Source organism: Mytilus galloprovincialis, chromosome 3 (assembly GCF_965363235.1).
Source record: "Mytilus galloprovincialis chromosome 3, xbMytGall1.hap1.1, whole genome shotgun sequence".
Taxonomy (NCBI): Eukaryota; Metazoa; Mollusca; class Bivalvia; order Mytilida; family Mytilidae; genus Mytilus; species Mytilus galloprovincialis.
The window spans coordinates 18,639,383-18,657,641 of record NC_134840.1 but is presented as its reverse complement, the minus strand read 5'-3'; the positions used below and the strand labels follow the sequence as shown (position 1 = coordinate 18,657,641).

General features: G+C 31.8%; 1 protein-coding gene and 1 long non-coding RNA gene across 3 annotated transcripts; one reads left to right on the top strand and one right to left on the bottom strand.

Annotated features, from left to right (window-relative positions):
* The first annotated feature begins 1,347 nt into the window (after positions 1 to 1,347).
* LOC143067319 (uncharacterized) lies at positions 1,348 to 5,860 on the top strand. 2 transcript variants are annotated; one of them, XR_012975915.1, is made up of 2 exons: positions 1,348 to 1,706; positions 4,935 to 5,860. It is a non-coding gene; the product is annotated as an uncharacterized LOC143067319 (long non-coding RNA). The 2 variants fall into 2 exon arrangements; XR_012975916.1 differs by lacking the exon at positions 1,348 to 1,706 and adding an exon at positions 2,165 to 2,990.
* Positions 5,861 to 8,746: 2,886 nt separating this feature from the next.
* On the bottom strand, positions 8,747 to 14,753 carry LOC143067318 (uncharacterized). Its single transcript, XM_076240479.1, has 5 exons — positions 14,652 to 14,753; positions 13,261 to 13,528; positions 12,418 to 12,496; positions 10,614 to 10,689; positions 8,747 to 9,649 (listed from the first exon to the last, which is right to left on the bottom strand). The coding sequence occupies exons 1-5, from the start codon at positions 14,664 to 14,666 to the stop codon at positions 9,632 to 9,634; spliced, it is 456 nt and encodes a 151-aa protein (XP_076096594.1). The 5' UTR covers positions 14,667 to 14,753; the 3' UTR covers positions 8,747 to 9,631.
* Positions 14,754 to 18,259: the final 3,506 nt, after the last annotated feature.

Here is an 18,259-nt window from a genome sequence, read left to right as displayed (position 1 = left end):
CTGAGCGTCACTGGTGAGTCTTGTGTAGTCGAAACGCGCGTATGGCGTATTAAATTATAATCCTGGTACCTTTGATAACTATAAGTTCCTTTTGGTTAGAGATTTTCTTCAAAAGAAAATTCAGAAAGGGTCGATTAAACCTGGTTTTACAGTGCGCTAAACCTCTCGCTCTTGCATAACCTTTATTTCAAGTTCCATGCAGCCAATTATATAACATGAATGTAATGTTCACATTAACTTAATGTTTAAACTAAAGTGGTATATCATACTTAAATATATTCGTGGACAGTTACCTTGATGTATATGTTGATAGCATAAAGATTTATAACGTTTAAATTTAATCAAAATGTCAATACGATTAGCTTTCAATGGATGGTACTTAACCCATAAAGAAGAGGTTCGTCGTACAAACCGGTAGATGGAAGATACGCCACAGACAAACAATTTTGAATATTCCATTCTATTCTTAATACTTTTAAAATATCTCAAACGTCCAAGATTATGTGAATAAAATGAGATAGGTTATACGTTGATGAGGCTGCAAACTGACTATGAAAGACATACAGTCACAACAATGATAGGTTATTATTCACTGTGTTAAGATCTAAATTTTCCCATTTCTATGTCGAGTTCAGAGAATAGAACATATTACGAAGTCAGACTAGGATTCATGAGAGAACTTTCGTCAGAAAAGATATGACGTCAGTATTGACGATGTCAGAGCAAAGAACAATTGACGAAGTCAGACCAGTATTCAGAAGAGATCTCATTTTCACATATTTAATATCTAACGGTGACCTAGATAAACAAAGAGTACACAAAAGCATATTCAAAGTTAAGAAAATGCAGTAAACGATATGAATGAAACAAAGCACATACATATACAAAATGATAGACAATACTTTCTTTTATGGATTCTTGCAGAGAGGCAAAAGATACCAAATGGATATTTATACTCCTTAGTCGAGAACAAACTGACAATGTCGTGTCAAAAAAGTGAAACGATCAAAAGGGTTCGTGTTGCTAAGTTTTTACTGTAGTTTACTATGTTGTGTTTTGTTTACTTTTGTTTTTCTGATGATTTTTTTCTTTTTTATTCCTGGCGTTGTCAGTTCATATTCGACACTTGAGTTTGAATGACTCTGGTATTTTTTGCCTCTTTTTTTACAAATATTCAACAATATGTTGATACAATAAAAAAAGGGTAAAAAGGAAACAGAGTGTATATATCAGTAAAGTAAAAGAAAAAATCCACTCTACATGAAAATAATTGATGATTTTCGATGATCTGTAAAATTGAATATCAGTAATTACTACTTTTTATTATATTTTTAATTAAATGTTAAGAATAAACATTAAATATTTATTCGTTGGTGATACGTTTCCTGATTGTAGTCCATAAGATTCGACCTAGGATTAACACATACCTGACTACACCAAATACAAAGGCACTGATACCATCGAACGTACCCAATTTAAATGTTATGCGAACATGATATAAAAAAGTAAACTTTAATTTAACTGACAATATTCGTACTTAACGGTCGTCGTGTAAGGTTGTAGACTTTAACCTATAAATTTGGATGTTTAACGAACTTCTTTCATTTGTAAGAAAGGAACAACTGCTTTCGGTGCAAAGAGATAATTATATTGATATCCATCAAGTGTCTGGACTTAAAAAAAAAACCAACGTAGCTTCACTTTTGGTAAGACAATATTTTTGTTATTTATTTTTCATAATTTTTATTAACATGAAATTTTAGTAATCTTGACTATTCATATTACCTTTATGATTGAAATCTTTTGTATTTCATTAGTTATACTTTCGTAATTTTTTAATAAATAATGAAAATTACGGAAGAATATAATTCATCATTACTTAATATTAATTACTATATTTCTCACAAAAAAAGCTTATATAGATTTGCAAGAGAAAAACATCTTTGCATTATCATTGTTATTTTAAATGTTGGCTGCTTAGCAGTCAACAACTGTAAAGTCTTGGCAAAGATATCAGGGTGTGTTGTTCAGTCGAGCTGTTTTTTCATACTGCTTCATAAAAGTTTTGGACATTGTTTTATTCCGGACACAAAAATGCAATATCATGGTTAACTTAAAGACAAATTCAATAAAAACCCTATAAATGGCTGTACGATTTGAAAAGTTCATTAAATGGGTGAGATACTGATACGGATTGTATAAGATTGCCTTCAAAAAAGGGGAAGACTAGTGTTGATTTGAAATTAGTCCATAAAATTAAAATATTATTTAACAACTCTAGGTAAAATACTGATGCGCTTAAATATTTCTCTTAAATATTTATTTTAAAGACGTAAGGGTCATCACTTGCTGCTTTAAAGCACTCATTTCGAATCTTGTGTCAGAACTTTATTGTGAAACCAACCAATTTCAAACAGCATTTCGCGTGAGGTGCTGAATCATCACGTGACAATCTCCGTGACTGGTGAAGATAAATCAAAGAAGCAATGAAAGTCAATAAATCGGAACATACCTACATGTTCAACCAAAATTAACATAGTACATTCGTTATACAATAGTTAATCCTCTTATCCTTGAAATACGACAAACTATTTTGTTAAAAGGTCGAGCATAACATGTCTTATTTCAGTCGATTATCTAGGCATTGTTTATATGTAGTGTTCTACTGCTCAAGTGAGACTTTGTTTATTTACTTTTATATGTTTGAACAAATTCAGATTACTCTTCAAGTTACGAAACAATGAATCAAACGAAACAGACGTCCTTAATAAAACCTCAAGCTGGATATAATATAATGAACTAGACTGTTTTTTTATATAGAACATTCAATATAAAAACCTCACGTTGAGGGTAGACTGTGCTTATATAGAACGTTTAAAAAACACACGATGTGACCATAGACCGTTTCTACAACAAATAAAAAGACATGATTATGCCTTTTAATCACATCTTGATATAGTTATGTCGGAATGATCGTCCTATCATTACCGGTAGGTCATTAATATTTTATAAGCATTGTTTTCAATTTTAGCAGTTAAGTTCAATTTTCGTTTCGATTGGTAATTAATTTCAAATAGTACTGTCTTCAACATTCGTATAGTTGTTTCCGTATTCTATGTAATGGTATACATGACTAAAAAATGCAAGGATGTTTCTGAAATACATGTATTTATTTTTTTACGAAATTATTAAAATTATGGGAGAGCGTTGTATGAATTATTGGAGATAAACTTGGACTTTGAATCTTGTCTTTTTCACTGGAATACAAGTGTACAGTGCAACCTCTAGAATACTTTGTATTTACGGAAACTCAACTCTCAAAGTAACAAGGTCATCGTTTTTGTTTAATTTCTACTTCTCAAATGGGTTGAAACTCACAAACATCAGCTTGGTATTTCATGTGTTGGTCCATGGTTCATGAAATTTGTATGTACATATACACAATACGTATATAACGCAGACAATTAATAAAGACTTTACATTCAATGGCTTCAATAATGTTCAATGTCATTAACTTAGTAGAACAAAAGTTCAAAGAAGTCTATCTTCTCAATCTTTTCAGTGTTACTTTTCATTAGGTGTAATATACTGTATCAGTCTTTTAAAATATTCAAGGGTCAAAAAGAAGACCGTATATTTAAAGCGTACAAAAAGTCTGATCACAATGAGATACGAAAAGCCCCAACAAATATGATGATAACATTTAATTCATTTTGAAGATTTGTTTTGAATGGGTCATAATTTTAAATCAATAACGTGACTGACCGAGTGTATGTTTATCCTAAGACATGTCTATGTTGACATTGATCATACAGTATATCAAATCATACGTACTGTGGCTTTTTTATGTAAATTATTTTTGTTAACATTTTTTATTTTACATGTATTGATATATATTTAATATTGCTATTCTTTCTAAACAGTATGTTAACTTTACAATCTGAAAATTAGAAAACGGAAAAAAAGTCAGACTGTTCATGGTCTTTTTTGCAATTTTAGCTAAAATAGATCTACAGAGTGTCCTTTGCTCATTTCTATCAAGTGCCTGTGTTGGTTTTTACTACTTTTAATTTTAATATTTAAAAAAAAATGAGATTAACGATCGGTCTGGATATTGCAAAGGATTGTTGCTTTATTGGGTTAGTTTTTTCACGTATAATATTTAGCAATGTTTTGTAATGAATTATAACATGCCCATGTGGTAAATGCTTATTTGAATTTACTCCGGTTTTCACGTTAAGTGAAAAGCTATGTTTCTGTAACCAGATAATCGACTTATATGTGTCGATATAAAGAAAAAAAAGTTTTATTATAATGTGTTTACATATATACTCCTGCTATCAACAGTTGTATTTTTAAATGAGCTTAAATTTTAAATATAAGTTGATATTATTTGCAGCTATTTTAAATTTTACGGCTTACTTAATTAGAATATAGGCGTAATAACTACGTCAATAAAACTCGACAGTTTATGAAATTTGATCTAATGGTATTTTTGTGTGTTTCTTGTCATGCAATATTTATCTCAATTATATCTTTGACGAGTTTACAAAAATTAAAAACACAATAATCATAGTAACTCGAATAATTCAAGCCCTTTCCGTGTCCGATTTTCTCCCACACGAGGTTAATGTAGCCTTCGTAGATCAGCGGAATATAACGACTGAATTATTCGGGTTATAATCATAGCTAACCATATAACAACATTTACACAAAACGTGCGTCTGATGTGTAATCACATTTGGAGACTACCAATGTCGATAATGAACAATAGTTTTAGCATTAGGAAAAACATGGTTAACTGGATATGATTGCATTGTATTGTTTATAATGTTTATGCTATATACCCTCCAAGGGCTGTAATTTGGTTAATAAAAATAAAATATTCCATTCTATTTTATTCCTGTTTAACTACTACGTTATTGTATTTGTAGAATTTTTATTTCGAAATGGGCAGTAGCAATTCCAGAGACGTATCCAAACAGCCTGGCAAAAGTGTTATGACACAAGATACATTACATATTGACGAATATGATGACGATTGGTTTGAAAACCAACCAAACAAAGCTGATAAAACTAGCAAGAAGGCATCAAACGGACAAATAATTCACAAAACTGAAACTAACAATAATGTACAGGAAAACCAACTCATCAAAGCTAATGAAACTAGTAAGACAAACGGACAAATAATTCACAAAACTCAAACAAACAATAATGTAGAGGAAAAACAACTGAAGAATGGAAATGTTTCTACAGGCGAGAGAAAAAGTGTTTCTGACAATAGTAAGCACATAACTGTTATTTCAAATAACAAAACTGCAAATACAGGTCATAGACCAAAAGTGGTAACACCAAGTACTGTCATGAATATGGTGGATTTAGAGGAGTATGACTAAGAATTATTAAATTTCGATTAAATCCATTGCAATAGTTTTTATGAAACACGTCGATCCGGACTTGGATTTATTCTTTTGAGACACGCCATAATCTACTCTTGGGACTAGGATTATTCCAGGTGACGATGAAAGCCAATTTTGAATCTATTGTCCGGAGTATTTATATGATGAGAATTATTTTCACCACAATCATAATTCGTTTTCATGAGACCAAACAACTACAACTATATTCATTTCTTGTGTACGCATGTACATGCAAATGCATAGCCAGAAGTAGAATTGGATAGTGAAAAATACTGATGTTGCTAAATGTGTGCATATTTGTCTTCTGTGACCAGTATATACAATAGGTACTCATTAAGAGGTCTACTATGCAATATAAACACTCGTAGTCAATTAAGCCATTTGCATTTCTTGTATTTTTAAGTTTACGATAAAAATTAAATAAAACAGAAAAATCTTAATAGTAAATTACAATTAGATATTTATTGGAAAACATATTATATTTATTTGATAGCATATTTCACTTATGCTATCCAAAGGATTATGATTATGAATACTATATACATATGAATAGTTCATAAGCTTCACATTACCCTCTATAATATAGATGATGCCATTTCACAGAATAATGTTTGGTGCATATGTTATGAACCCACATATGATAACAAACTTATTACAAGGTATACCACATGTAAAGCTAGGAATTGACCATAGGGTCAGAAGAGAATTAAGTTTTAAGACAAAAAAGCAAATTTCAGCTTTCAAGTTGTAAACTTTCTATTTCAAAGTATTTGTTCCTTTTTGTCATAATCTCAAACTGAATTTATTCCTCCCTTTCATATGGAAATTAACTGTCAAAAGAGGGTTAATTTGGTTACATTAGGTGCAGAAAGAGTGATGAACTTTCTGAACTCCAGTCATTATTTCAGTATACTACTATTATTGGATAATTATATTATCATGGCTGTGTAATTAAACATCATAAACATCTGAATGGACATCCCTTCTTTCAATATTAAGGTTAGTCGTAATATTTCTACACACAATTCAATTTTTAGGATTACATAAAATTTGTTGTATCCGCAGCTTGTAACAACAGTGTATATTGCATTACGCTGACTTCATGATAAACTCATCATAGATACCTAATTTTGTATATACGCCAGACGCGCGTTTCGTCTACAAAAGATTCATCAGTGACGCTCGAATCCAAAAAAAAGTTAAAAAGGCCAAATAAAGTACGAAGTTGAAGAGCACTGAGTACGAAATTCCTAAACGTTTTGCCAAACTGATATGCAATTAGTTCTTATTTAATCGAAGGGGTTTTGAGAAATCACAATTTGAAATGAAAAAAAAATGCACGTCATTAGCCGCTTCTCGCATATATACTACATACTGATAGACATATTTCACAAATTTGTAACTGACTGTATTTCTGAAGTATAAATGCGTCTGGCGTACTAAATTATAATCCTGGTACCTTTGATAACTATTTTACACCACTGGGTGTATGCCATTGATGGTGGGCGTTTCGTCCCCGAGGGAATCACCAGCCCAGTAGTCAACACTTCGGTGTTGACATGAATATCATTAATGTGGTCATTTTTATAAATGTCCTGTTTATAAACTTTTGAATTTTTCGAAAAACTAAGGATTTTCTTATCCCAGGCATAGATTACCTTAGCGTTATTTGGCACAACATTTGGAATTTTGGATCCTCATTGCTCTTCAACTTTGAATGGTTTGGCTGTATAAATATTTTGATATGAGCGTCACTGATGAGTCTTATGTAGACGACACGCACATCTGGCGTACTAAATTATAATCCTGGTACCTTTTATAACTATTTTACACCACTGGGTCGATGCCATTGATTGTGGATGTTTCGTCCCCGAGGGTATCACCAGCCCAGTAGTCAACACTTCCGTGTTGACATGAATATCATTAATGTGGTCATTTTTATAAATTTCCTGATTATAAAACTTTTGAATATTTCGAAAAACTAAGGATTTTCTTTTTCCAGGCATAGATTACCTTAGCGTTATTTGGCACAACATTTGGAATTTTGGATCCTCATTGCTCTTCAACTTTGTATTGTTTGGCTGTATAAATATTTTGATATGAGCGTCACTGATGAGTCTTATGTAGACGACACGCGCATCTGGCGTACTAAATTATAATCCTGGTACCTTTGATAACTATTTTACAGCATTGGTTCGATGCCATTGATGGTGGACGTTTCGTCCCCGAGGGTATCACCAGCCCAGTAGTCAACACTTCGGTGTTGACATGAATATCATTAATGTGGTCATTTTTTTTTATTAATTTTCTGTTTATAAAACTTTTGAATTTTTCGAAAAACTAAGGATTTTTTTTTATCCCAGGCATAGATTAGTTTAGCGTTATTTGGCATAATTTTTGGGAATTTTGGATCCTCATTGCTCTTCAACTTTGTATTTGTTTGCCTGTATAAATATTTTGATATGAGTGTCACTGATGAGTCGTATGTAGACGACACGCGCATCTGGCGTACTAAATTATAATCCTGGTACCTTTGATAACTATTTTACACCACTGGGTCGATGCCATTGATTGTGGACGTTTCGTCCCCGAGGGTATCACCAGCCCAGTAGTCAACACTTCGGTGTTGACATGAATATCATTAATGTGGTCATTTTTATAAATTTCCTGTTTATAAAACTTTTGAATTTTTCGAAAAACTAAGGATTTTCTTATCCCAGGCATAGATTAGTTAAGCGTTATTTGGCACAACATTTGGAAATTTTGAATCCTCATTGATCTTCAACTTTGTATTTGTTTGCCTGTATAAATATTTTGATATGAGCGTCACTGATGAGTCTTATGTAGACGACACGCGCATCTGGCGTACTAAATTATAATCCTGGTACCTTTGATAACTATTTTACACCACTGGGTCGATGCCATTGATTGTGGATGTTTCGTCCCCGAGGGTATCACCAGCCCAGTAGTCAACACTTCCGTGTTGACATGAATATCATTAATGTAGTCATTTTTATAAATTTCCTGTTTATAAAACTTTTGAATATTTCGAAAAACTAAGGATTTTCTTTTCCCAGGCATAGATTACCTTAGCGTTATTTGGCACAACATTTGGAATTTTGGATCCTCATTGCTCTTCAACTTTGTATTTGTTTAGCTTTATAAATATTTTGATATGAGCGTCACTGATGAGTCTTATGTAGACGACACGCGCATCTGGCGTACTAAATTATAATCCTGGTACCTTTGATAACTATAATATACATAATTATATTCTATATTGACAGCTACATTTCAACTAACCAAATCTAGAAGGTTAAAACAACTTTTTTCTAAATTCAAATTTTAATTTAACAAGAATGTTTCTTTAAATTTGTATAATTTTGACATAATTGATAATGATTCCTCTAAATTACACATACACTTTCTTCTTTTAAATATATCATAAAGAAATAGAAGTTTTCCTTGAAACTTTGGCATTAACAATGTCATAGTATATGTTCCTGTTGGAACAAATATTCTACAGATAGCCTTTATTCCTCAAGAAACAAATACTGTAATGTTTGTTCCACTGGAAATAGTATAACATAATGTTTCTTCCACTAGGAACGTATATTATGAATGACAGGACGAGTAATAACAGGTATATAATTAGTATAAATTATGAAGATCAAGTCGTCTTGTTAGTATTACCCTAATGACACATTATTTTACTTATTTTGAAAACAGTTAATTCAAAAACATTTTATAGTCCTTGTAAAAATGTTCTAATAGCTTCACATTCAAAATTATATACATAACTAATCTAAATATCAGCACAACATTGTACAACATTGTTAAATCTGCAAATTTGTGGAAGCAAATTTTGTTTCATTCCTCGCCGAGATCCGAACTCATGCAACCTAACGTGGATATCGAGACAACACCGCCTGTCTATCGCTCTAAACCACCACTTGGTCACTTAGACTGAACTAATAATTTAGCTTAAGGTAGCTTGCCAATATAATCTAGAGTTGTTACACAGCACATGATATATTAGGCATGAAGATGAAATGTCGGATTTAGAAATGTTTTAGTAGCACGAGTAAAGTCAGTTACAGATTGCATCGTTATATCAAGAATATGAAGCATCAATGCTGTTTCATTTTTCAGTTAGACACATGAAGCAATTCCGCCATTCTGAATCTTACATAATTATATCCTGTTGCTGTTTATGTCTCAAACATGCACTAAAATAAACAAAAATATATTTATGTGTATATTTCAATTGCACCACACTATTGATGAGACCTCAAATTATATGTTGTTATTTTTTTTTTATCGTAAAATGGAATTTTGGATTGGGTTTTCATGAACAAAATTGTATGATAATTCTAGATAAAAGAGATTCAGTCAATTAAGATTATGACCAATAGTTTAGAAGTCAAATGACGACTTAATGGTTTTTAAAAATACATCTTTATAAAAACATTTTATATAAACGAAACAATGGACCATCCTGTTAAAGACGGCCAGGCCTTATGCTCCGTGATACAATAAAAATAAAAATGAGAATGGAAATGGGGAATGTGTCAAAGAGACAACAACCCGACCACAGAACAGATAACAGCAGAAGGTCACCTATAGGTCTTCAATGCAGCGAGAAATTCCCCCACCCGGAGACGTCCTTCAGCTGGCCCCTAAGCAAATATAAATACTATTTCAGTGATAATGAACATCGTACTAAACTCCAAGTTATACACAAGAAACTAAAATTCAAAATAATACAAGACTAACAAAGGCCAGAGGCACCTGACTTGGGACAGGCGCAAAAGTGCGGCGGGGTTAAACATGTTTATGAGATCTCAACCCTCCCCTATACATCTAGCCAATGTAGAAAAGTAAACGCATAACAATACGCACATTAAAATTCAGTTCAAGAGAAGTCCGAGTCTGATGTCAGAAGATGTAACCAAAGAAACTAAACAAAATGACAATAATACATGAATAACAACAGACTACTAGCAGTTAACTGACATGCCAGCTCCAAACTTCAATTAAACTGTTTGAAAGATTATGTCTTCATCATATGAATATCAGGCACAATCCCTCTTGTTAGGGGTTTAGTGTCATAATGTACGATTATCGGCTCATTGTTGGATTTATTACCAAAATGTGGTGGTTTTTGTTAATAAATGCTTTTTAAACACTTACCATACATATCCAGACGAATATCCAAAATGGGAAGAAGAACACTAAAATCAGGTTGAGGCAAATATTATCAGCAAATCTGTGCAAAAAATGATTATAAGATAAGTATAAGGCTAATAAAACATGTGATATCCACATTTAATTCATGATCTGCAAAGAAGCAAGTCAAAATATGATTTCCAACTGCCACTTCTATGACATCCAATTTATATTCATATGAAAATAAACAATCAAATGTTTAAAAAGACCGTAGCTTGTTGTATAAATCGTCGATGGTAGAGTTAAGGATGCATGAGACCTTGCACGCATGTTTTTAATCAAGTTTAATATAGATAAGGCAAAGAGTTTCTGAAAAGTTTGTTGGGACTTCCAAAACGGTTTACTAGAAACGTAAGTGCTATACTGCCATGTTTCTTTTTGTCTTTATATCGATGACACCATTACAATTAGGGCTTTGTGATGAATATGAAAAAAGGCAATGTTTGGTATGTTTCAATTCAGAGACAACAACTCTATAACAATCAAGTCTATCATGTAGGGAGACAGATTTGAAGGCCAATTCATTAACGTGTCAGCTTTATAAACAATATTACCGCAAAAAGCTGGATGCCAAATAAAACTGTTTATGCATTTCCTACTTGCGGAATCATCTTTCCGCAATAACTGTCTATATTAGTGGTAAATATCTCAAAATTGTAACCAATTGGCGATATATATATATTATACAGTTGTTAGGGATTTTTACAGAAAAGCAAAAAAATCGCTGTGTTTTTAACTTTTAGATTTTAATGTGCATGTAGTGATAATTTTCTGCAATGATTTGTTACATTATACCCCTTCTTTTCTCTTAAACCTCGTTACTTTTAACTGTTTAGTATCAGGCTATTTGTGCCATATGTTGTTCGATTTTCTAAACTTAATAACAGTTATCTGCTTTAAGTTTGGCTATATATTGGACCATATATATATATATATATATATATATATATATATATATATATATATATATATATATATATATATATATATATATATATATGTTGTTTCTTTATTGCTGTTATTGCTATTGATGTTGTCTAATGAACTGTCCAAATGGTTGGAAATCCTATTATCCTTTCTTGTATAAAATTATCTTGGTACTTATCTGATTCTTATTCAAATTGCAAGGACCTTTTTGTTTATCGAATGAAATATTTCGAAACTAACTTTTATAAATAATAAACACATTTCTTTAAATCAACATTTTTTTCAAAAAGTAAGCTAGAATTTGTTTACTCTCGGAACGATATTTTTACCAGCTGATACAGCAGCCAACAATGATGTCGTTCTATGTAACGTTTATACTGAGATACTCTAACTTGTCATACGTGATGAAACTTTGATCAATAATGGCAACATTTTAATAATTTTAATAATAATTCTAAAGCAACAACGTTTGTTACGTTCATTTTGATTGAATAATGTCACTAATTTTCATGACATCAATTGGCAATTGATGATATATGGAACGTATGCGCAAGTGCAGACGATATATAACAGATTTTGAATACATGTTTCAATGTTGTTTTCTGACAGTTTCATTAGAATGGAGATAAGAACATTGTATATTAAGCTTCTACGGCATGAATTAATAAGTGTTGACGAGCCGCGGTCAGTAAAAAGGCCAGATTAAATGCAATTTTATAACATTTTTACCTGCTGTAATAACATTTGATATGATATGACAGAGTTGATCTTTTTTAATGGTGGCGCTCATCGCAACCGAATCACATATTTAAAATGGTTGTAGTTTATGGTGATACGTTACCTTTCTCGTTTATGTTGATGAATAACTGTGGATGGTTGTCCTGTTATGATAACTGTATTCTGTTGTGATTGTTGGTGACCTAAATTAACAACGTAAAAATGATAACCCTTTGCAGGCTTACAGGACTGACGATGACTATACCTGAATTAATTCAATTTAGGCGTTGAATTCGTTTTATTATTAAAAGGCATCATGTTTGCTAGATGTTGAAGTAGCATCTTACTCTAGTTAAAGTAGGAGGTAATATAAATTATAATACTCAAAATGATAAGAGCCATTATTTGGCCCCTAAAATTGCCTTTCAAAATTAGCTTGATTTTATTGAAAAATAAACAGTTTAGTATATGCTCTGTGGTATCTGTTGTACATTTCGAAATATCAAAAAGGTCCACTATATGATAAGCAACCATCATCAATCAATTACAAACAATAAGGATATCTTTGCGCCTGTCCCAAGTCAGGAGCCTCTGGCCTTTGGTAGTCTTGTTTGTTATTTTTTTTTCTAAATTTTAGTTCATTTATATGTTTTTAAGTTAGAGTGACGTCTATTTTCACTGAACTAGAACACAATTTTATTTAGGAACCAGCTGAGGAACGCCTCCGGGTGCGTGGTTTTCTCGCTGCGTTGAAGACCAATTGATGGCCTTCGGCTGTTGTCTGGTTTATGCCGTATTACACTTAAAGAAGTTTGATGACGTAATTCAAAAATAGAAAACAAAATACAAAAATAAAAATACTGATGTCTGACAGACTAATAATTAATATATTTACGAAATCAAGGAGCAAAAATTAGCCTTATCATACCTTGGAGTTAATATTCTGAATTAGATTAAGATCATTTACCTCCATATTGTTGTTGTGGTTGAGGATATCCACCATACCCAGATGGCGGTGATGCAAATTCTGGTCCATAGCCTAGAGGATGTGGAGCTGCCCCTGGACCATTCTGTTGACCGCCATAACCAAAGGGAGGTGGAGCTGTTCCCGGACCACCATGACCGAAAGGAGGTGGTGCAATGCCTGGACCATTCTGTTGACCACCATAGACGAATGGAGTTGGTGCAATGCCAGGTCCACCATTATATTGAGGTGGAGGTCCTTGACCATATGGCTAAATAAAGGAAATGTTGTTATATTATGTGAAGAATTTGCTACAATAACACTTACTGTCTAAACAATTTTTCTAACTTTCATTAAATCAAAATGTAACTTTTGTGTGATTAAAATGCGTATCCAAGAGCGAATTCTTACTACATTTCCAGTTTCCTGCAAATGTTCATGCATGTTTGTCAAAGTCCCAATATTACTGTTATTATTCTATACTCAGTCTAATGTTCCTTGCACCAATCTGTATTAGTTACATAGTTTTAGTGAACATATAAGGTACAATTATTACAACCATGTGTAAACATAACAATTAACATAACTTGGTGGACTGACTTTCACATTTATAACTATGATAAATAGTTTGACTATAGGCAAAATTGAAGAAAATAGTATTTTTCAAATTGTAAATTATTTTTGAATTGCGATGATATTTAGCTTCGTGCTATTCTGCAACAAAGGCAAAGCTTCTTGTTGAAACTATATCGATAACGAGGGAAATAACAGATACAATTTAGTCTTTTAAGTCAATCATGATTACTATTTATATAAAAAAAAACTGTGCTATTTGAAGAAGGTGTATGCATATTAGTCTCATCCTGAAGTAAACGAACATTTTGGATATTAAGCTGAAAAATGATTAATATAGAATAGAGATATACATATTGTACACAAAAACATCAATTGTTGAAGTCTGTATGTTAACCTCAAATTGTGTTTTAGTTATTATTGTATTTGGGTGGCTGACATATGTCTATATTTCCTTGTTTTTTGTTTGTTTTTGTTCGTAAAACTATCTTTTTGGACTCAGCCCCTATCCCATTTTAGCTTTTAATCTCAATAAATGAATTATAAAAAAATACACGAGAGAAACTACATAACAGCTTACAGGGACACGTCACAACGATAGAAAATAACCAACAAGCATCAAGAAAACTAAAGGTCGTAATAATACGAAACGGAGAAAATGATTGTATTTGTGGTGTGAATATTTCAAATGAATAATTCGGCTTTGCACCTTAAACGTAGCTTGACAATAGTGAATCTTTGTTCTCATTTTTTCAACTTTTGTTTGGAAGTCTTTTATAAAGTTTTGGAGTTTTAGGTCGAATATTGATGAAATTACTTACATTTTCAGCGGCCATTTTGGTCAGTTTAAATTTCTAACAAAACATGTTCTGACAGCTTGTAGTATATACATATATGAATATTAAAATATTGAATTAATGAATTGAAAGTTGTTTTAAAGTTTTATTATCTCACATTAAACCGACATCAATTCAACTGTGTCAAATACGTTTTGTTAAGCTTAAATACATTAACATTAGAAATTCAATCAGAGATTGACCAGAATAAAACTACCGACCAATACTTGCGACCAGTCACAATGAGAAATCAACAATAAACAAGCAAGTCAATACATCTGCTGTATAAATACATTTATTAATTTGCAAAATAAGCAGTTATTCAGAAGACATTATTTGCTCACTGGTATTAAAAATTCTACTCGATTTATTTCACTTGCCCGGGCGGGGTTTAACCGGTTTGTTCATAATAAACCAGTTCATCTATAGATATGTGCTTTAGGATAAACTCATCAATGAAGTGTCCAGTCATTCTTATGTAAATTCCTTTTATGTCACTGACAAGTGATTAGAAATCAGTAATAATTATAACGGCAATCATCCTTATCACACACATCTTCAAATAGACTGGCCTTATGCAAATTAAAACGTAAGCTCCGCCCGATCAGTTGAAATAACATTGGTAATACACGATAAAATATTTTACGCCGGTTTAATAGTAAAAATTTTAAACTCGACTAAAAGCACATATCGAATCTCAGCTGATAATGAATTTCTTTAAACAAAAGGAAAGTAAGAAGTAGATTAAAACTTTGACTGACAGAAAATATACAAATATATAATACGGTAGGTATCCTTTGATCGAAAGTCAATTTCATTACTTTTATTCGCAATTACAAGCTATTGAAAAAAGATTTACAAGCTTTTAACCCAGATCTTTTTGATTTATTGATATTATTTTTTTTCCCAACAAATTCAAGTGTACGCCCGGGCGTTTTGACGTAAACGTAGCTACGCGCCTGAAAATATTAAGTCGTATCTCAAAAGTTTGACGATCGCCATCAAACTTCGATAACCATTATTTGAAACAAATCAATATATGTCAGTACGGATATCGCAGCCATACTTTTCACACCTTTCTTTATGATTATGATATTACCAAACGCAATGATTTTTTACTTGATCTGTTATCCTTTCGGAACACCACAGTTCATCCCAGTTTTAAGTGTATTTCAATCATGTTGTCCACTCTTTACTGTTTAGAGTTTCGAAGAATACACCTTATCGCTATTTGTCCGCCATTATTGGATATCACACAGGTTCCCGTAAAGTTTTGACGTCATAAAACGCCACAATGGAAAAGTGATTGTTGTATGCGTCAAAAGTTCAAGCGACCGGATCAGCCGGGATTAGCGATATTAAAGGTGCATGGTGTTTGTGTGTTCGTCTCTTTTCCTTAGTTTTCATGTTGTTTTGGTTGTCCTCTTGGTATCTTGCTCCCTTTTCACACTTGAAAACATGAACAAGATTCAAAAACAATAAAGTTTAAATTCAGTTTATGTATGACTATCGCAATTAAAAGAAGTCTTCGGAATTTATGTTGTTTCTAGTATTCCCGGAAATCTATCGGATGCTGTCCCGTTTTTTGTTCCATATCCATAGTTTTGGGTTTCGGAATGCGTTTAAGTTGGTGGAATCTAGCAGACGAAATTTTGTGAGTTAATAACAGTAAAACACATTGAAAGCAGTCGTATTCGACCTAAATTTGAGCGAAGAGATTGTGATGCACCAAATTTTCCTGAAAACAAGCGTTAACGTACCTAACAATTTCAAAAATGATCATAAAATCCTTCCGAACTTTGAAACTACAAATGATCCTAAAAAGTATCGAAGACGAAGTAGCTTACTCGTCTTCCTCGTGGTTAAGATCAAAAATTACTTATCGACGAAATTATTCTACAAATTTTGCAAAAGTTGACGAACTTTTAAAAGAAGCTGTTCGTTATTTTATTAAATGTACATGAAGTGTTAAACGTGTGCATTTAACTTTAGTTTTGTAGAATCTATCAATAATGATAATCTCATTTCGACATTTGTCAAATGCAAGAATGATCTAGCCTTTCAAAAAAGTGTAGGAATCAACTTTGATATCAATACACATCTTAAACCAAGTTTTTTTTAAAGGAAGATAAAATACTTCCATTGTTCGTTTCAACTGCTTATTCAAGACAAAGATCATTTCAAAGATGTCTTCCGAAGCAACACATTCTTTGACCTTGCTATGATCAATATAAATATGACGAATTGAAACATCAAAATCCTTGTACAAATTTATGAGTTCATCAAGGATGTATTTTTTCAAGTAAAATTTCAAGTCATTTTGCTCGAATATGCATACATTTTTTCTTTGTTATATATTTGCCATAATATATAACAGACATAACACATTTCAGTTGATACGTGTATCATGTGCATTTGAATACCTCATTCTGATTGGTCAGCTCGTTGCTTCCCTTCAAAGTCCATCAATGTTTTTGTATTTTTGGTCTATTTTAAGGTTTATGTTATTTTTATGACCTAGAGAAATAATTATGGCGTCTCGAAACTAAAGGTTTTTTTTTAAATGTTCATGAAGATAGGGATCACAGAAAAAATGAAATAGCTTTTCAAGACATGATAGTTATTTGGACTATAGTTGAAGAACCGTTGTTTAGTGTGACCCTGGCAGCTAAAGTGAACCCCCTCTATATAGTGTGTTCAGGGTCAGACTCAGTTTCACAAAATTGCGCACATAATCACATAATCAAACGCCCCATAAGGAGGCTCAGCTCATAAATGATATTGAGCTATGGTTGAAATGTGTTAACTAAAGACAGTAAAATGGTGATATTTTCGGAATCTAACTATAAATACTGGATTTGAATTGATATACGTTTGTTGGTATTATATGAACGATTCGTTATATTAAAAGAAGACTATGTTTTTAGACAACTTCTCAAGATAAGATAAGTTGTATATCCTGTTGATTTAAGGTAGATCATAAGTAAATGTTTTTTGAGACAGAATTTTCTTATAATTTGACAAAATGAATATTTTCCTATGCTTTTTTCAAAAATATAATAAAAAGTATGGGTCACCGTGCTATTTTTCAAGCTATGAGTCGTTGAAAATTGCCTAAATTTGGTTAGTTTGTTCATGAAAAAACACATAATAATGCATAAAAAAAATTCTATGAGATAGAATTTTGAAATAAATTGCGAGAAGATAGGTTTTATAAAATGTTTTAAGAAAATAAAAAGAAAACATGGTGTCACCGAACTTGTTTTCTTGCCACAAGTAAAAATAAAAAAATTCCCTATTAGCCCAGTATAAATTTTGTGCTAAAAGAGTTATCTCCCCTTAAATGGGACATTTGAAAAAAATGATTTTAAAAACCAAAAAGGTTGATATTTGTTAAAATATTTTGAATAATACAATAAATTAGCAAGTTTTCTTTATATAAATAAACAGTCTAACCATTAAATTGCAAATCTGTTTCCAAATTTGCTGATTTGGGCAAATAACTAGACCGATTTTGTACTGTGATTGTACAATCCAAGATGGCGGTATACTATGAATCTACCTTAATACATTGTTTTGTCATTGCAGTCGTC